Source organism: Paramisgurnus dabryanus, chromosome 18, assembly GCF_030506205.2.
Source record: "Paramisgurnus dabryanus chromosome 18, PD_genome_1.1, whole genome shotgun sequence".
Classification (NCBI taxonomy): Eukaryota; Metazoa; Chordata; class Actinopteri; order Cypriniformes; family Cobitidae; genus Paramisgurnus; species Paramisgurnus dabryanus.
In genome coordinates, this window is record NC_133354.1 from 17,650,412 (window position 1) to 17,670,619 (window position 20,208).

At 36.9% G+C, this 20,208-nt stretch overlaps 3 protein-coding genes across 4 annotated transcripts in view; all 3 read left to right on the plus strand.

The window, feature by feature from the left end:
• Positions 1–3,828: 3,828 nt before the first annotated feature.
• Positions 3,829–7,711, plus strand: slc3a2b (solute carrier family 3 member 2b). Its single transcript, XM_065287063.2, has 9 exons — positions 3,829–3,971; positions 4,708–4,942; positions 5,072–5,259; positions 5,610–5,783; positions 6,045–6,139; positions 6,232–6,371; positions 6,532–6,844; positions 6,929–6,979; positions 7,076–7,711. Exons 2-9 carry the CDS (start codon positions 4,728–4,730, stop codon positions 7,418–7,420), a joined length of 1,521 nt encoding a protein of 506 aa, XP_065143135.1. The 5' UTR covers positions 3,829–3,971; positions 4,708–4,727; the 3' UTR covers positions 7,421–7,711.
• Positions 7,712–8,605: 894 nt separating this feature from the next.
• calm3b (calmodulin 3b (phosphorylase kinase, delta)) lies at positions 8,606–12,165 on the plus strand. Of its 2 annotated transcripts, XM_065287065.1 has the most exons (6): positions 8,606–8,956; positions 9,714–9,744; positions 9,831–9,974; positions 10,069–10,175; positions 10,287–10,422; positions 10,642–12,165. In XM_065287065.1, the coding sequence occupies exons 1-6, from the start codon at positions 8,954–8,956 to the stop codon at positions 10,668–10,670; spliced, it is 450 nt and encodes a 149-aa protein (XP_065143137.1). In that variant the 5' UTR covers positions 8,606–8,953; the 3' UTR covers positions 10,671–12,165. The 2 variants fall into 2 exon arrangements, with proteins under 2 accessions (XP_065143137.1, XP_065143136.1); XM_065287064.1 differs by lacking the exon at positions 8,606–8,956 and having other exon boundaries at positions 9,699–9,744.
• A 580-nt stretch (positions 12,166–12,745) lies between these two features.
• The window catches only part of pcxa (pyruvate carboxylase a), a 134,209-nt gene continuing 126,746 nt past the window's right edge, over positions 12,746–20,208 (plus strand). The window contains exons 1-3 of the mRNA XM_065287068.2: positions 12,746–13,083; positions 16,702–16,843; positions 18,845–19,029. Coding sequence (XP_065143140.1) covers positions 16,702–16,843; positions 18,845–19,029 — 327 coding nt within the window. The 5' untranslated portion in view covers positions 12,746–13,083. The remainder of the gene's footprint in view (positions 13,084–16,701; positions 16,844–18,844; positions 19,030–20,208) is intronic.

The window sequence follows — 20,208 nt, forward strand, 5'->3', positions numbered from 1 at the left end:
TAGCGATTGGAATTGGAAGTGACTCAAGTGACTCGAGTGACTCGCACAACCCGGATCATATTAGTGAGTGACTCAGAATAACCCGAATCCTTAAAAAGATCCGGGTTGACCATCACTAACCCACACAGCGCTGCTGCTTCCTGATCCCGCCTTTAGAAAGAACAGCGACACTTCCGGTCTGAAGACTCTGCCGCTCAGAGTTACATTGACCTCTAGCGGCTCCTCCTGAATCTTATACTTACGTTATACAGAGATAAACATGTTTATTGCGTAATGTTTGACAGAAGTTTGCATAAAGAGAGAAAAAGATCAGTGTTTACGGTTATAGATTATGCTTGAATATCAATTGCAAAAATTATTCCAATAATCCAATCATTTCTCCAAACCTTTTTTGACCATCTTGGGCCGCAGACAGGGTACGCCCTAAGAAGATGAGATTATAATAATTTATATAATTATATAAGACTTATATTATATTATATCAATTATAAGACTTTTAAAAAGATTATTGAGGAAAAAAAAACTTTTCATTTTAGTCTGCTTTAGTACAGAAACCATTTGCCATCCTTTAAAAATAATAAAAATGTATTACATTAGAAAGATTTTTACAGTAATTATTAATACGTGTAAAATGAAAGGAAAATCAAAATGACTAAAAATAGTTTACCTGCGTGGGTTTTCATCCAATAACATTTACAGAAAACATACAAGTATCCACCTAAAACAATTCAATTTTATTTATATAGCTCTTTTCAATTGTTCATTGTTCCAAATCAGCTTTACATGAAATAGAAACATTGAAAAGCAAAGAACAAGAAAAGCATAATTATAGTTTACAATGGAGTACATTTATTTCCTTATTTGAATAATATAATAGCTAACTATAATGAACGATTGAGTACATGGAAGGATATATTTTCTAATAGAATAATACAACAAGTTCCAAATTACTACGCACATGTCATTTTTGTTTATTTTTCCAATACAGTCAGTAAGTTTACAAATTTTACTTTACCCTCAACACTGATATGAGAGTGTGGATGTTATTATATTTAAATAAAATACAAATGTCAAAAGATACTTTAAAAATATGCAAAATATGCTGTTCCAAAATATTATGCAGAATGCACTTTAACCAAATTTATAATGATATAATGGATTATAATGATCCAAAAACAGATATCTGTAAAATGTGCTGCATGCACACAAAACAAACATCTTCCAAAAAACTAACACAATGTAAAATAAATCATTTATACAAGTACATAATAATATATGAGCATATCTTTGACATGACTTTAACTCTTCCATTCATTAAACTTGCAAGTATACAATAGGTTTTGTCTTTATTTTTTGTCCCTTGAAGACGCTAGTGTTGCATCCATAAGTTGATGTTTCGAATTATAGTGCTGTCCACCTCACAGATCTTTTATATAATGATGCTCCACAGGCTCTTATATGACTAAGATCAGAGGATGACGGTGGTAATACCTTTTCTTTCCTATTTTATGTCCATATGAATTAAAATAGTCAGTGATGCTTTTGCAGCGGATGGTGTATTATCCTCCATGAAAGTATTTATTTCAGAAGACATGATTCTCTTTATATCCCATTGTGAAAAACATCTTTTTAGGAACTCTGGATATCCTCTAGATGCCCTTTTGACACCCTTAGGAATCCTAAAGGGACACTACCATCTTACTTCCCAATATTCCAGCCCAAATCATTACTCTGCCACCTCTTCCTAATGGTACAGTCTTGTTTGAACATATAGTGGCTATTCGCCAACAATCCAGAATGGCATTCATCTACATTATTCAGTGTATTATGGCATGTCAATGAATAAAACTGTGTGAAAATCTCGTGTTAAGTCTTCTTGTATTATGAGCTCACAGCAAATGTTTTATTTTTTGCAAGTTTTGGTTTGGGGGAGGGGTAGAAATACAGCTTTATTGGGATTCCAGAGACACCGGTTTACATGTTTGCTTCTTAACTGTGGCTTTTTAATTGTTGCCTTTTCTAATATTTTCCTAAAAAATATTTTAAAAAGCCTTTAGTCAAATCTTTCTTACTATTGTGGTCCAACAAGACAGTATTATAAATGTTTCTTGTGACAATACTATTTTTCAGGACTATAAGATCACCAAGCTATTGCACACCCTCCTCTGTTCCAATTCAGGGATCTGGGTTAGAAATAGCCTGAAAAGGAATAAGGGCATGTCAGACGAAAATGTTGATAGAGTTCTAATCATATCACAAGATCAGTCACTTACATTAGGTTTTGATGACTTGATTGTTGAATGTAAATTGATTCGTCCATTTACACTAATCTGATGGCTCAAAGACTTGTTGATTGGCTTTTCACTCCAGGATTATTGATCAAATGATCAAAGAAGGCACAAATTATGCTTTGTTCTCAAGTTTAAATCTTCTTTCATGTCTTTGATTTCATTAGGAAAGCTGAGATGATGCATTCTTCATAATAATCAGTCGTAGTTCACAAAATCTAAAGAAGCTATACTTTTTGTCCTTGCTTGCACTCCAGTCAGAATCTTGTGTTCTTTGATTGAGCATTAGGGGACACAACGTGCTCTGATGTGTTTACATGATATTTGAGACTGCAGGGAGGAGCTCTTTTCAAAGTGCTGTGACTTAACAGTTATGGTGATATATGTTTTGTAAGTTTGTGGGATACACACACTATATTATTTTGGAGTTTATTCAGGCAATTATACATTGATCCTCTGTGTTTCTAATTATTAAAACGTAAGATTGAAGTGAACATGTGTTTGTAATGCACTGGTAAACAAGACTGTGGTCAAAATATAAACTCAATTTTAAATTTGCATTGATTTTTATTTGTATCACCATATTAGCAGAAGCTTTGTGGTGTAATAGCATATAAGACAGTAGACAAATGAAAAGGACAATGAGCCATTGTCAAGTTTAACACATATTTAGGGTAAACAGGTTAATCAATTTTTTGTCATAGATCTAGTATATTTGCATAAACTTAATAATTAGAACAGTTTAAAATTCAGAAGTCTCATAATATATTTTCAGTTGCTTATAATAAATAATTGATACTTAATACATACGGCATGGTTATGTGTTCAATTCAACTGAAGATTCTGAAGACATATATATTAGTTACAGAGTAGCAACTTAAATGTAGCTACATTCTTTTTTATTTACAGTTTACTGAGGAACCTTAGTAATTGTGTTATGCTGTTTATAAAGCTCTTTCCAGGAGAGGAACTTAATACCCTCAAGCCCCCAAACATGTTTATGGAGGTCTTGTACAGGCAGAAAAACAACAGGGAGGAGGACAGCTCAGGCAACATTATTAGTTTTAAGGTGGATCCTGTCAAACTCCACAAAACTGGATTGTCTGCCTGGCTTTTTTGAGGTTTGCTCAATAGCTTTTACGAAACTTTCAAATTTCAAACAGGTACTGTTTCGGACCTCTCCTGAAAAGTTCCACGGTGATCCAAAGACTAGTAAATCATAATGCAAATGTGATGATTATTTGCATAATTATAGATTTTGTACGTTTTTAGACATTTTAAGTGGGCAAAGCATTTTGCAACTTAAAGCATAAATTCGTAACTTAGTAAATTAAATTAGAGAGCAAACTTAGCATGAATGATGAAACACTGACATTTTATTTTGATGTTTGTGATTCATAACAACGAGTTCGTATGTCCTAGTACTTGCATACTCTTTGGGTTAAAATGTCTACATTTTCCTATAGCAAAAACAGGGCATACTGTTATCGCATATTTTTATCTGGGTGTGCTGTGCTGTACCTCCTTAAATGTGGGCGGATGTAATTACGTATGCAAGGCAGACGATCTTTATCGTATAAAAAGCGCATCTTCTCAGAAGAACTGTGATACCGACGTGAGTAACAACGGGTTTATTTATAAAATTTTAAATACGACGATTTAATCATTTTCACAGTGTTGTTGGTAAGTTTGGCCTTATTTTCTTTTTAATAATTATACATAACGTTAGTGTTTAAAAAGTCATGTCCTTGATATTTTTTTGAGGTCAGGAGGTAGACTTTCTGATCTTTACGCGTTTCTTCTTTTAAATATCTGCTTGAATTAACGTTACGTTAGAAGATTTAGATTTGTTTTTTTAAAACATGTTTTAATTCGACAAGAAATATGACCGCTATCATGAGCGCTGTTAAACTGGACTAATCCGGTTTACAGTCGTGTTACCAATCTACAGTACGACCTCTTTAAAGGCTTTTGACAATTAAAATGTTATAAAAAACAAAAACATTTTTGTATTTTATTTTTTAATGTTACATTTTTCCTACATCCATATTTAAGTTGTTGATAAGATGCGGTGATGGTGGTCCATATGACCTGCCATCGCATCACCCGGCATTTTGTTAAAGTGTTTACGGGTAACTTAAGTTATTTCAGGTTTAATCTGCATTTGCTGATTTGTTTCTCTCAGGAAAAAAATTTAATGGATGAAATATTTGGCGTAATAGGTGTTTGTGTGTCATTCGAGGTATCGGTACAACTGTCACGGCGCGTACTGAACACCATTCATGTTACAGATGATGCAATATGAATTAGAGTTACGCGTGTTCTATGCGTGTTCTGCGCATGTGCTTTTGGTGATGTACACCTCGTGTCGTGGCAACAGTAGTGAACGTATTTCTGCGCTTTCTCGTTTGATTTCCAGGATTTCCATACGTCGCTAAAATGAGCAACGATACTGAGGTGGACATGAAAGATGTTGAGCTGAATGAGGTGGACCAGGAGAAGCAGCCCATGACCGTGTCAGAAACCGGAAATAACGATGCTATCTCGCCTGTACCAGAGAAGAATGGGATCGTCAAATTAAAGATCCCAGAAGAAGAGACTAAATTCACTGGTCTATCTAAAGAAGAACTGATAAAAGTAGCTGGAACACCAGGGTATGAATTGGAAAAGCGCCATTTGTTAAACATCTTAAGATCTTGGCGTTTGTGCTTTAACACATTAATAGATTTGTTACTGAAATGCTTCAAATAACATTACCGGTACATCCTATATTAATTTCATAGGTGGATAAAAATGCGTTGGGCACTTCTTATCCTGTTTTGGCTTGGTTGGATTGGCATGCTGGCCGGTGCCATCGCCATCATTGTTCAAGCTCCTCGATGCAAGCCCATTCCTGAAATGAACTGGTGGAACAAAGGGCCTTTGTACCAGATTGGAGATGTTAAAGCTTTCACAAAATCAGAACTTGAAGGTAGGGAGGAGAGCTTTGTGCCTAACATTAAAGCAACCCCAAACTTGTCTTGTAGGAAGGTGGGTGGGCCTGTTCATTTATTTTTGGGATGGGTCAATTTGGGGGTTGTATGCAGGTCTAAACTAGTTTGCCTATTTATTTATTTTTTGGGATCAGAACATGTTTAAATGCTCATTGGTTGGCAATATTTAACGAGAATAACTACTGATTTTACAGGGGTGTGTATTTTTTAACTGAATAATGTTATGGTGTGTCTGAATTTATCTTAAACTTCCAAATTTATTTAGTTTGTTAACTCTTTATGTAAGACATGACAAAGTATTTCTCTCACTCTGACTGGTTTCCTTCAGGTCTGGCTGGAAAGGTTGGTGAGCTGGATCAGTTAAAGGTGAAGGGTCTGGTCATAGGCCCCATCCATGTGTCTGCTGCTGATACTCCTGGAGAGCTGAAACTGGATGAGATTTCCCCAGAGGCTGGTACTCTGGATCATTTTGAAAAGGTCATTCATGAAGCACACAGAAGAGGTTAGCTATACTTTGCATTTTGGTATTCACTATATGAGTCAAGATGGAATGCATTATGATGTGTATAAAATGAAGGCAGTCCCTACACTATACAGATTTTTGTTACCCCACTGGCACAAGTGCAATTTTATAACAAGTTTATTTTCAGTGACAGGTTATGGATGAACTTTACTGTAGTAGTTCTTTTAACTGCTATGCTACAGTATATGTATTGTGGTTTATTTTAATGAATCTATCTCTGTGTTATGTTTACTCTCTTAGGCATCTCTGTGGTTTTGGACCTGACTCCTAACTATAAAGCACAAAAGCCCTGGTTCACCAAGGACAGTATCCCAGATGTGGCAGTACAAGTCAAGGTATGAGTTCAACTGGTCAAACTTTCTTGACATAATTTTAAGTTGTAATTTTTACCTAATTTGTGTCATTTTTAATTCTTATTTTCTTGTAGTCTGCACTGATCTACTGGTTGAAAACTGGTGTGGATGGATTTCTGTTTTATGGTGTTGAGGAGGTTTCCACTGAAGCTCCGTCCACTTGGAATGATATCGGTGTCATTATCCACAATCAGACTGAGAAAGAAACTAAAAAGTGAGCACTTGACAGTCTTCTAATTTTACTCTTTCATTAAATTTAATTAATGTGTGTACTGATGCTCTTGAGGCCAAATTGTGCATGTTATTAAAAACCGTAACTGTGTATGTTTTATTTTCATTTAAAGTTTTATTTAATATGTGCTTTTTTCTATCAGGGTCTTAATTGGTGTGACGGACAAGTCCTTCCCTAATAACATAGCTGAGTTGTTGAACAGCACTGGTGTGGATCTGCTGCTCTCTGGTGCTTTACGGTCGAAATCTGCTCTTGAAATTGCAGAGACTGTTGAGCAGTTAAATTCCACTTACAATCAGACCTCGCTGGCTTGGAACATTGGTGACCGTGTCAGTGGACACCTTGCTTCACTGATGGGGCTGGCCCACGTCAAGCTGTACCAACTATTGCTGCTCACACTACCTGGTACACCAGTGTTCAATTATGGAGATGAAATTGGACTGGAAGATGAAGGGGTGAGTGTTTTTAAAATTATTATTATTATTTAGGTGTATGGTCCAGGTATAATTGAATTCTAAAAATTGTGTCTTTCTTTACAGTCCAACATATATCCATCAATGCTATGGCTAAAAGATGCAAATGAGACTCAGGTAAGAAGCATTGTGTACACTGACTGTGTTTAATTGCACATTTTAATGTCGGAGCTTGTTTGAGACTTCTTTTCACTGTCATGTTGTGGTTTACAGACCAAGATGAAGGAATTGAGTTCCTTGCATATGTTCTTCAAGGACGTGAGTCAAAAAAGAATGAAGGAGCGTTCCTTGCTACATGGAGAATACGTGCCTTTGTTCAACTCAACCTATACACTGGCTTACATGCGTATGTGGGATCAGAATGAACGTTACCTTATTGCACTTAACTGGAAACAGGAACCAGTCACTCTTCAGCTGAAGCACACTGAGCTTCCAGAGCAAGCTACAGTTGTGTTAAATACTAAACCAACACCAGCTGCTGGTGATATTCTTAACCTGGCAGAATTAACGTTGGAGGCAGAACAGGGTGTTATGCTGAAGTTTCCTCACAAATTTTAAAGAACAGTTTTAAAAATGCACTTATTTTAAATGCATTTTTACAAAATCAATATTTGTCATTTTAGTAATGCTAAAACACTGGTTCACAGCTTAAGGTTGTACTTTTACATGCACTACGTGACTACTACATTTGTGTTTGAGATACATTCCATAGGAAGTGTTTTTCATTCGTTTTAAAAAATTCGTTTGCGCAGAACATTTGCTCCGAAACCATGTTATGTGTTTCTTTTGTGTCCTGAGGAAACGTGCATGAAAATGAAAGCTGTGGACAATAAACTAAATGGAGCATCATTGTTGTTTGTCTTTTTATTCACTTAAGAGGGGTTTCCTCTTGTATTTTCATAATTGCTGCCAACATAATGAGATGTAACGGAGACATGGTTAAATTATTAAAATGTGCCACGATAAAATTGAGCAGCTTTCATTGTCTCCAGAATAGCAAGATATCGTGTGACTCAACTGATGGGTTCTTTATTTAGAACAATTCATTATGCATATGGGGAGCTCAGTCTCACCTGGCTATTTTAACCCATTGCTGATTCGTGAAGAGCTACTGAAAAATAGGTTTAAAGCTGAAGAGTGATGGGTGAAAATGCTAAAGTATTTATAAGATCCATAAACAGACCTAATGTAACTGCATGCATACACCTTGAAATCAAAGCTCTTCAACTGATAAAATTAAAGGAAATATTGTAGTTATAAGCCAAATGGAGTAGATATATATAGAAATATATAATCCAAACAAATTTACACATATTTCTAAAAAAATAAATTTCTCCCCTGATGTAATTTAATTTATTCTAATGCAATGCTCTGTCAGTTAAGCTACAGGAACTTCCTAAAAGTAAAAAAACACTAGTTTTAGGCAATACACCATGGTCAGGGTGTTTTTGAACTAATGACTGTTCACTTGTGCATTTATTCCACAAGAATGTTCTTAAATTCAACATATTAATATCTCTCAAATTGTGTATCTGTACTAATTTTGACAGCGTGATGCCGTGTGCATCACTAGCACCTTCTAGCTCCCAGCATCTGTCTCTTTAAGAACTGCGCTGTTCGAGGACTCCCTGACGCATTGCAGGTGGCTGTAAACCAATCAGAAGACATCTTCCAGGTCAGCTGACGAATGCCATCAGACTTCTATATATAAACTCTCCGGACGTCCATTCAAACATAAAAACCACGATTGTAGGCAGTGGCTTTTAAAATTGTTTAAGCAGAATAAAGAATACAATCGCAAGGCAACATTTTACAATATATATTTTTTTTTTAGAAACGAGAAAGGGCTGGTTTAACTGCGGGGGTTCGAGTTTATTCGTTTAAGCAACTTGGCGTAGGAAGACCATAGAAACGGCTTTGTTGTCAAGGAGTGCGTCGTCCCACTTTGCACCGAAGTACTGAGGCGCATTGATACTGAAATTTCGGCGCACAGTCAGCAGCAGACAGAAAAGGTGCTTGATAATCGTACGAGAGGAAATCAAGCCGTTTTTGTTATTTGCGTAAAAGTAGCCAATTTCGCTATCAAATATAATGGTAAGTATACATTTGTTGTGTCTTATGTTAGCAGATGAAATGTTCATTAAAGTGTCTTAGCGTCCGTGGTGAACTGATACATGTGAATGGGCTAGTGTTAGCTTAGCTCTCCGCGAGCTAACCGTCAGTTTAACGTTAGTGAAAGAGCGCGCGAGTTCTCTTGATAACGTTATTTAAACGGTTTATGGTATGCTTTCATATTTCTTAAATGGATAACAACGTTTCTCTCGTCGTGTGACAATTTGCACTGGTTCCTGCGATTCGAACGGGAATGAGTTTTCATGGAGTGAAATGCGGTATACTAGCACATCCCTGACTGATTCCCTGTTGCTAGCTTGCCTCATGTTGGCGTCAGTAGTTGGCGGCGTAAAAAACATCATTACATAGTGTGTGCATATCGTCCTCATTTATATTATATAACCCCACAATACAGTGCAAAAATAGTGCATGTCGTTTTTCTCATTATTTAACGTTATCATTAAGTGACGTAATTACAACCTGTGTTCGTATTCATCACAAACATGCCCCACTTCAAATGGCCTATGATTTTGACTTACTGTAATCTACATTGTACAAAACAGCCTCTAAACAAATATGGACCATGTCTGAAGAAGTCTGTGACAAAGTAAAACTTATTACTGTGACTGCCATGTGTAATTTCCTTATTGAAAAAGAGCCCGCAAATAGGGCGTTGTTGTCAAGAATGACATCATCAAACTTGTAAAGCACAGGTTTTCTTTTTATGACCAACTTGCAGGCCGATCAACTAACAGAAGAGCAGATTGCGGGTATGTTATTTGACCCTTTACCTCATGTTAAACTAGCATTTTAATGAGTGTAATTAATAATCTGTTCTTTGTGTTTTTTTTTTAAGAATTCAAGGAAGCCTTCTCACTGTTCGATAAAGACGGTGATGGCACAATCACGACCAAAGAGTTGGGAACAGTCATGCGGTCTTTGGGCCAGAATCCTACAGAGGCAGAATTACAGGACATGATTAATGAAGTTGATGCGGACGGTAAGGATGTGTTAAACATTCAACACGCTGAAGTGCATGGGTCTGTTGTTGAATCTCTAATTAATTAAATATTTTATCATTATTTCCCAATCAGGCAATGGAACAATTGATTTCCCAGAGTTCCTTACTATGATGGCCAGGAAAATGAAGGACACGGATAGCGAAGAGGAGATCAGGGAAGCGTTCAGAGTTTTTGACAAGGTAGAAAAAGTTTCTTAACTTTCAAATCACCCCGTATATGGCAAGACGATAAAACCGCAAATAAAAATGTGGAAAGGCTGTGTTCCTTATTCTGTGACTAATGCTTTACAGGATGGCAATGGTTATATCAGCGCAGCAGAGTTGCGTCATGTCATGACAAATCTGGGAGAGAAGCTCACAGATGAGGAAGTGGATGAGATGATTCGTGAGGCTGATATTGATGGTGATGGCCAGGTCAATTATGAAGGTATTTTTACATTTTAATTTCATGAAAATTGATGCCTTGATGTATACATCTGTGTACTAAGATTATGGTTCAGGAGGTTTAGAACAACCCGAGGTTTATGCAAGAGGATTGAAACGATTGTTTTTAAAGTAAAAATGTGACAGGATTATTACGCTTAACTTACATAAAGTGGCATGTAAAGGAATGCAGAGTACCTCAGTAGTTTGCTTTACTTTTCAGAGTTTGTCCAGATGATGACGGCAAAGTAAAACTGGAAACCAAAAGGAGCACAACAGACCAAACAGTGGGCAGCATCCTCACTGTCAACTTTCAACAAGCATTCACAACCAATCTTATACCCCCTCATTAAGTGTGGCTCTCCTTTCCTCTGCTTGTTTTTATTTTAAACATAATTGACATAATCTTTCCCTACATTTTTTTTTATTTGAAAGAAATATTTACATGCACAACATAGTTTAATCTTGCATATATGATGGTGACAATAACAGCAGTGTAACACAAGTATCAATATTTTAAAAATTATGTGACATACTTATATGGACAAGAGCAATGCATGCTTTATTTATGTTTGGCATGTTTCCGTGTTATTTTTTTGTCCCAGCTTGCCTCTTTTTTTCTTACTTGCTCGTTCTCCTTTAACTGCATGTTTCTCATGCAACCTCTGCTCAGTGGTCTTAGAACTGTATGGTGAATAACCATTCATGGATAATCAGGGGCTTTATATAACAAAATGGCTCAAACTTCCATGTCGTAGTGTGATTGTGTTGTAAATGTAGATCTGTATGTCTGAGCGAGTGCTTGTAGGGGGATTTTAGTGGAGCCAAGCAGTACAGTTTACGTTTTGGTATAGGGCTTGTTCTTTAAGGACCGCATTACTAATATGTAAGAATAGACAAACCTGAATAGAATAATATTGAAATGGTTAATTGGGGACCAATTATTTGTCATTGTTTTGCCACGTTTTTCACAATTCTATAGAAAACATGGGCGAAAGCCTTCGGTCTTCCCTCCAGCTTGGCATTCGCAAATTTTCAACCCCAAAGCAAATGTCACCCATTTCTTCAAAACTTGTGTGAAGAGGTCTAGAGGTTTGAGCTCTCTTCAGTGTGGAGTTTTACTAAAGATGTATATTAGTTGTATGGTCTTACATTTTGATGCTGCACTTGGCGTCCCACCACATCAGTGGATCATTTCTGTATAAGATAATCAAATTTAAACTGTGTGCTGATTCTTCCTGCAGGCAGTTTGATTTATATATTTGTATACATCAAAGCACCTGTTTTTATTTTACACTCATTTCTCATAGAAACAACGACACATTCTTTGTGGTCCATGTACTGGCAATCGTGGTTGGTTAGTTGTAATGCCTGTCATCCAGTTAGAATTTATCTGATGGTGAAGTAACGGCTGCCGTAAAACCTACAAATACAGGCGCTTTGAATGACATTCAAGTTTTTTTTTAGTACATGTAAAAGATCATTGTTAAACAAACAGCGCTTAATGTAGAGTCCAGAAATGATGGTAGTATTGCATCTTCTGCCCGAGGTTTAATTTATTCTACTGTTGTGGGTTTTTTACTTTGTATTTTGTTTTTCCTGAGATCTGAGTTTACTGTTTGGTTCTTTTTGTTTCTCTCTTCCTCTGCTCATAAGATAATATAGGAAAAAAATGAAAGGTTATGCATTCCATTGCAGAACTTTTGGTTATCTTGCTAAATAAACATCTTGGACCTCTGTTTCTAAATTACCTCCTGTTTTTTGTTTACAATGCCATTGCTTATATTACTGTAAACCTGCATGGGTTTATTAAAAATATAGTTAAGAAGTACAGCAAAGTGCATTTACTGAATGTTATATTGTGTTTGTTGTCATTTATTTAGATTTTGCATACGTTTAGTCAAAATAAGAACCATCATATTTCACAAAAGACTGCCAACCAACACAACATGTTAAAAAAAACTTAAAAGTGGAACCTTGCACATATTCAAATAAAAAAGTAATTTAGCACACATATTTGACACTCTAGGATGTGTAAGCACAAGATTGATAGAGGTGTTAACATATGGAAAGCGATAAGAATTGTCCCGCCTACAAATCAACTTTGCAACGAAACTACAACACCCAAGTACTGTGTGGTTTTTGGATTTGTCCAATAGCCGCGCCGGTGGGGAACTTTTGCTGATTGACAGTAGAAAGAACGAATAGCGTTCAACCAATTTCAACGATAACCAATCCCATCGTTGACAGATGGCGTAGGGTGGGTGTCAGTTTCAGAGCATACACCAATAGTTTAATAGTATACACAGATGGGTGGATTACTGATTCAAGAAAAATTAAACCGACCAAATAGTGAAGAAGGTGCAAACAATTTGTACCAGGGGGGAGTAAGATTTTAAATAACCGCAGTTTATTTGCGTCTACACGCTGGAAGCTCAAACTTCAACGTCATCCAGCGACCTGGACGCACCAACGCCATAACGAACTGTCAATTTAATGTAACGTTAAATACGTGAATTCGGCCTGACACATCTAATTATTGCGTATCTACGCTTGTGGCGTAGGTTTACCATTCACAGAAAGTTACACATTTAACGCCTGGCGTTTATTCGAGGCATAGGATTGGACACCAGACCACAACTAACTATCGTGAGGCAAGAAGAAGGTAAGACTGTATTTTTGCATTTGACTGTGAATCAGATGTTGAAACAACGGCAATGCTCTTGTCGCAAGCCGTGTATCATGTTGTATACATTATATGTATCATATCTGGTAAGGGATTAAGTTGCATTCCTAACAAAAACTGCATAAGAGCTGCACGAAGTCTTGATCATATTTATAAGTGTATTTTATCATTAAACGGCCAGTCATGGCTTCTTAACGAAGCACTAATGTAAATATTAATGAAGTCGATGTTTTTTAACTTATGCAGCATGCGTCCAAAGAACGCTGCACGCTCACTCGTGCTTACTAACCCATGTGCCAAATGGATGAATCACTGCCAAGCTGGTTAATTTAGCTCATTTGAATGACCTAACAGTTAGTATAAACTATTCAGGGCCACGCAAGCAAACACTCGTAAAACCTTTAATGGGTGCGCATCCGATCAAAACGCAACATTTGTCAATAAAAACGTTTTCATTCATTGCAAGTTCATGTTCAAGTTGACAGGTGGCGAATACATAATTTAGCTCATTTGAATGACCTAACAGTTAGTATAAACTATTCTACACAACACTCGTAAAACCTTTAATGGATGTACATCCGATCAAAACGCAGCATTTGTCAATAAAAACCTTTTAATTCATTGCAAGTTCATGTTCAAGTTGACAGGTGGCGAATACATGCATGCTCTGTCTCTTTAACTATGTCTGACCAAGTGTCTCAAAACTGGATAGGAACTCCTTTTTAATGTGGCTTATAACCATGTGTAGATACGCAGCTCACTAGGTGTAAGGTCACGTTCGGTAAGTTTTCTGCTATTTAATCCAGGGGTGTGTCAAACATACACAATTTTAGGATAGGGTCACATATTTCACATTTTCTTAGGGCTTTGTGATTGCACATTGGATTGACGTGGCACTCAAAGCACTTCAATGCATCCAAGTTTGGCTTTAGTTTTTAGTAGTACTTGTACTTTTATTTTAAATGCTTCCTCAGGTATAAAGGAAATTCCTGTTAAGTCAGACCTGTCAGTTCCTATTCAGCAGTGTTCAAACATGCCTGTTAAAATGGCTCTGTTATCCTTTTTGAATCTTTGACGCTTTGTTATCTGTTAAGTGCTAACACCTTAGTAGGCAGATGGCAAGTTTAGTCCATGTTATAATTTTGTGTGATACATAAACAGCATGCATATAAGAGTTGAAGCTGTTTTTTTGTGTATTAAATGATGAAAGAAATTTTGTAAAATAATGTAGTACACTATCAGAAATAAAGTTTGAAAAGCTGACACTGGGCCAGTACTCTTTCAAAAATAACTAAAGTTTACATATTAGTACCTCAAAAGATACATTTTGTTTTTTTAAAGGTACATGTCTTTACCCAAATGGTACATATTAGGACCTTAAACTAAGGGTAACAGTTACAGCTTCTTTTTTTTTTTTTACCTTTGACAGTGTATAGATACCAGGTTACATAAAGTATTTTTTTAAGTAGTTGACAAATACAATTTTAAGCAGTTTTATTGTGCTGCAGTGTGACATGCTCTCATTTTAATAAAAAAAAGTTTCCTGTAAGATTATATAGTTGTTGTGCGAGAGAGTTTTTTCTGTACCTCATGTTGGGAGAGTACATGACATTTTCTATTGTAATTACAGCACATGGTTGTAGCCGCAATAAAAAAGTTGTAAAATGTTGTGAATGTATACTTTGTACATTAACATAGCAGACATTCACCCTCGACTGAGAGTTTTTGCTTTATAAAAAGCAGCAGGTGTCAGATAATATGACACTTATGAACATGCATAGAAACCTGATGACTCTTGATCTATGGGATCTTAGTCATCATCAGAGTCGTGGTGGAGTTTCTAAAAATGGCAAGGCATTTCCTTATAATCATATTTTATATTGACATTAAACTTTGCTTGATTTGGTGTGTCCATTTGTTTATTGTTAAATAGTTGTGAAAATGTGAAATGTTTTGAAAGCATAGTCTGTGAGATATATGGGATTAGAATGATCTAAAAACAAGGTTTTCATTAGGGGGTTAAATGTTTAATTATTGTACCGGCTGAATATATGTACCGGTAAGCAGACAGATTTTCCCAGCTTTGTTTTTTCACTGTAATGAGCAAGAAAGATTTAACATTTAGGCATTTAGCAGATGTTTTTATCCAAAGCGACTTACAAAGATTAAAGAACAATTAGAGAGAACACGATATATCGGGGCGATATTTGCGAGTTTTATGTGTATAATAAGATCATAGACAAAAACATTTTTCTTTCCTAATGTAAATGCAGATACTGTAAATGGGCCTGTGTCCTCATGATGCCACCCAAGGTCCATGAATTTGTCTTTTTTTATAGACCTAGATAATAGATTTTGTCATCATTTACAGTAAATCTCAATACCGACAGTGGCTCAATGAAATGATCGTTATAATCGCACTCATTCACCTCTCTATTGAACATGCCTGAGTAAACATGGATAATCCCATCCATTACATTGTCTGGGATTCTCTATACAGTCCTACAACATCACACAAATGTACTTTTATTGTTAACAGATTTTGTCTCCTTGACTGGGGTCATGTGACCGTCTCACTTTCTCTCTCTCTCTCAGTTGGGACACAGTGACTGTATTGTTTTTATTTTGGCAGTGGAACATTCCTTATTCAGGAGAGCACAAAGTAAAAAACAGGAAAACCTTTCAGTAACCAAAGAGCTGTTGAGAAATGTGACACTTTCAGTGTGCTCCAATCAGAAATTAGCATTTGTTTTTTTTAAGGGGAGTTTTGGATGTCATTTCTTCAATAAAGTGTAGTTTTGATATGATTGCATCACATTTTTCCTTTGGCCTTGTATGTGAGGGTATGTATGCTTTGCATAGACCTTTGAGCGTGACTTTTGCAATATCCCCTATGTTTTAAACTGATGGTTTCTTTAGGAAATGAACAAATATGAACCAGACACTATAGAGTCCAGTGCAGAAAGCTTTTTTGTTTTTAATATAGCTCAACCTTAAGCAGTACAGCATAATGCTAGCAACACAGGGATAATGGGACTTGTCTATGTGATCCTTCACTGTTCTCCCACTGAGTCCTGCTGTTGTTTCAGGTGCATTTGTTTCCAAAGGCGATGCAATCTGATCACTTTCTTGTTGTTGACCCTGTTTATGTTACTGGTCATGTTCTTGACATGGAGCATTTTTAATGCCCGTAAATCCGTGTTAAAAATCCCAAGCGCATTAGTGGCCAGTCTTTTTTGTCTCTGCTATATAAGAATGTTTGCATATTAATGTTTGACCAATCTTATCCATTCATCCACTTTTTATCCTAATTTTATAACTAGATTATGAGACTTTGTCCTGGATTTCACCGAAAGGGTCACATAAAGGTGTACCGACAACATTTTGCTACCTGATATAAGAAAGCTATTGAGTACAGAGCACAGAGACTCAACATTTTGTACTGTCAGTGTGAACGACCCTTTATCACTACAGAAACAGTAGCTCAGTTTGTTTCTGACAGATTGCCAGGTGTAATTACGTCTCTCTACTTTAGAAATGCACTCAATAGATATCACCACTACAGCCTTTCACTATCTTTGCTCTTTTACTCTGTAGATGCTGCTACATATTGGAGGAAAGCGCTCTGCCCTGGGCCTGTTGGCCATCAGGAGGGCGTGGTATATGACCCGATCCGCCCACACCGCACCTCAGACACTGGAGTACAAACCCATCAAAAAGGTCATGGTAGCCAACAGAGGTGAGTCATTGGCTGTGTACGGAAAAAAAATTTGAACATGGTGTGGAATATATTTGTGACTCTGCCTGTGAAAACCCAGTTAAAATAAACCTCAATTTTTTGAAAATATGCTAATTTTCCAGCTCCCCTACAGTTACGTTTTGGAATCCATTCAGCCGATCTCCGGGTTTGGGGGTACCACTTTGATATTAGGCAGCGCCTGAAAATAGTCCCCTTGGCAACTTTCAATAGCAGGGGACTATTTTCGAGCAGTGTGTAATATCATTGCGCCTCCTGCAGCCATGGTACCGCAGCAAATTCATTGATTATATTACGTCAGAATGAGAGTAGTTTCTAGCCATAGATATGTATATAAAGGCTAGATGGCTCGTCCGCGCTGATGGCCAATTGAGTGGAACGTCCGCATTTTGGCGGCCATCTTAGGACAGGGCGCTCGCTCACTCGTAGCATTGAGTTTTAATGATGCAGGTACTTTTAAATGACCATAACTTGCTTAATTTTTTACCGATTTTCAAACGGATTGGTTTGTTATACACGTCAAAGATGTACCTATGACACTGAATACGTATACTAAAAATAAATAAAAAATTCATGAAACATGTTAAAGCATCCAGAATTATAGCCACGTTAATAACGTTTGTAAAAAACCAAACCGTTTGTAAATCCGTCAAGAATTCAGCAAGTTACGAGCATTTTAGTTGGCGTATGTCACTCACCTTCCGTCCACAGCAGCAGGGAGCAGCACTATGGCAGCACTGACCTAAGATGGCCACCAAGTGACGACACAGCTGACTCCGCCTTGAGCCATCTAGCCTTTATATACATATCTATGGTTTCTAGCCATATCAACCTAGAAAATGGCAACTTTTAATTTTTTATTAGTACCAGACTCTCGTACATTCATTTCATTTGTACAGAGAGTCTGGCCACGCTCCATTGCAAAGCGTTACTTCCGTTAAGGAGGGTCCTCTGTTGAAGTTTAAAACTATTGGATATGCCCAGAGTCACTCACGATCTGCCATAGGCGATCGCTAACGTGTGGTCGTGACATGTATCATGCGCCGAAACCAGACGGAAACATCAAGTCCGAATAATCAGACCAACAAAACTTAGCAAACCTGGTTCTTGCTCCGGCTTTAACTTCTGTATATTCGGCAGTTTTGCAACAACGGACCGAATAGTTTTTCTCACGTCTTTCTCAGCTGCCATTGCTGAACTACAACTCAAACTGACGCACGACCTCAACGTCATCGTTCTTAGCCACACCCCTATGTTCGCTGATTGGACCTGCAGATTTTTGCAGGAGAAAACGAAACTCTAAACAGCAGTCCCAGACGTTGTACTGAAGCTAAATGAAAATTAAGCGGAAGCACGTAGGAGGGCGGAGCCAGGCTAAGTACACGATGTAACTACAGAAGAGTCAAGTTTTAAATAGGAAAATTATCGAAACTCTTTGCTTATTTTTGAGTTTGATGCTAATGGTCTAATCAGATTCAATGGATTATGCTAAACGTGGTACCGGCAGACCCGAAAATCAGCTGAATGGATTCCAAAATGGTAAAAATAAAATGTTAAACTCTTGGGGAGCTGAAAATTAGCATATTTTCAAAAAAAGGTGGAGTGTCCCTTTAAATATAAATGAGCTACTGCTTTCAGTTAAAAATAAATCAGATTCCTGTAAATACAATCTGGGCCAATAGTATCTTTAGCCACATTAGTGCTAACAAACACATTTAGAAAAGCTTTTGGATGACATTAACCAGTCAGTCAGTCAGTGGCTCTGTTTTTGTGATGTCACATCAAAACAGCATGTCTAATGAGACTGCTCTGCTTTAATAGGAATTAAAAAAGGAGAAGTGGGTGTGTTTTTTCATGGTATGGTGGTTGTGTACAAACTGCCAACACACATTTATGTCCACATAAATGCATAATATGGGCTCTTTAACACATGAAATAAATTATGGTTAAATTATATAGTAACATGTATAATTCTCTTTACAGGAGAGATTGCCATCCGTGTTTTCCGGGCATGCACAGAGCTGGGGATCCGCACGGTTGCCGTCTACTCCGAGCAGGACACGGGTCAGATGCACAGACAAAAGGCAGATGAGGCTTACCTAATCGGCAAGGGATTGCAACCTGTAGCTGCCTACCTGCATATACCAGACATCATCAAAGTGGCCAAGGTTAGGACTCTCTACCTCGACACCTGAATGGGTTCAGTGATGAATGTGTTAATAGTGAGGAGGATGTTACTGTGCATGCTTCACTGACACTAAATAAACTACAGGGATAAAACGGAAATAGAGGTTGTACTTATGTGCTAAATGACAACCTCTTAGTGCAGCTTAACCTGAATAATAATTTCAGTAAGTGCATTTACTTGCTTGCTCATATTATGCTTAAAAAGCTGGTATTGTGTAAGGTCATGTAAATACACAAAGTTTGTTTTATCAGAGAAAGGTCATAAACAGCTTAAGCAAAATCCATTTGTCACAGGTAGATTTCTGACCATTAGCCTGATTTTGTGTTACATAAATTATTTTACCGGCTTTCTTGCAGTCACTATCATGTGCTCTATTTCTCAATTTGAAATAAATGTCAGAATAGGAGTAAATGTAAAGTAAAAGTCACATAAAAGACTAATGCAGTTGACCGCGAAACTATGAAATTAAAAACCTTGTTGCGTTTACAGGTTTGGTGATATGAGAAGAGACGCAACTGTATAGCTTGTGACAGATTTCCCGCCGTCAATTTGAAATACTAGATCAAAACGCGTTCATTGATGTGCATGAAAACAGGTTTCTAGGCGGATTTTGATGGATAGCCGGTTATTTTGTTTTATGCAGTGCATAAGTTTAAAAGGGTTCAGTGGGATCATGTGGTCTCAACACCTTAGGCATTTATTTCAAGTCTTTGTGTGGTGAAAACCCTGCAGCAGATTAGGATCCCATGACCTATATAATACAAATAGCGTGCAAACAATCCTGTGAAGTGCTGTAATTACACAAAAGTATGCACTTTGACATATGCAAATACGTATGGTAGTTTATCTGTAAATATTCACAATGCTTAACTTTTAAAATCTACATATCTTCCTCAGATTCAATACCTCACATTACATGTAATTCAATCAGTAGGTATGTAGTTAGTACATAAGTCAGTTTCTTTACATGCTTTTAATACTCAACACCAGCTCAACAAGTTGTGTGAAGTGCTTGTGAAACATTACTTATGTCGAGACTCGTTCAAGAGAAAAACATCTGTTAACCTTTAGTGTGGGTCAGAATCAAGCCAACAACAAAGCATTTCAGTGTATGTCTGCTTTGAGGGAAGTCACTGCTGTAATTTAGCTGCTAGCTGAA

Coding starts and splice junctions, on each gene's coding strand:
- slc3a2b (XM_065287063.2), top strand. CDS start 4,728: ATGAGCAACGATACTGAGGTGGACATGAAAGATGTTGAGCTGAATGAG. Junction 6,140..6,231: donor ATGTGGCAGTACAAGTCAAG/GTATGAGTTCAA, acceptor ATTTTCTTGTAG/TCTGCACTGATCTACTGGTT. Junction 6,980..7,075: donor AAGATGCAAATGAGACTCAG/GTAAGAAGCATT, acceptor TGTGGTTTACAG/ACCAAGATGAAGGAATTGAG.
- calm3b (XM_065287064.1), top strand. CDS start 9,699: ATGACCAACTTGCAGGCCGATCAACTAACAGAAGAGCAGATTGCGG. Junction 9,975..10,068: donor TAATGAAGTTGATGCGGACG/GTAAGGATGTGT, acceptor TTTCCCAATCAG/GCAATGGAACAATTGATTTC. Junction 10,176..10,286: donor CGTTCAGAGTTTTTGACAAG/GTAGAAAAAGTT, acceptor AATGCTTTACAG/GATGGCAATGGTTATATCAG.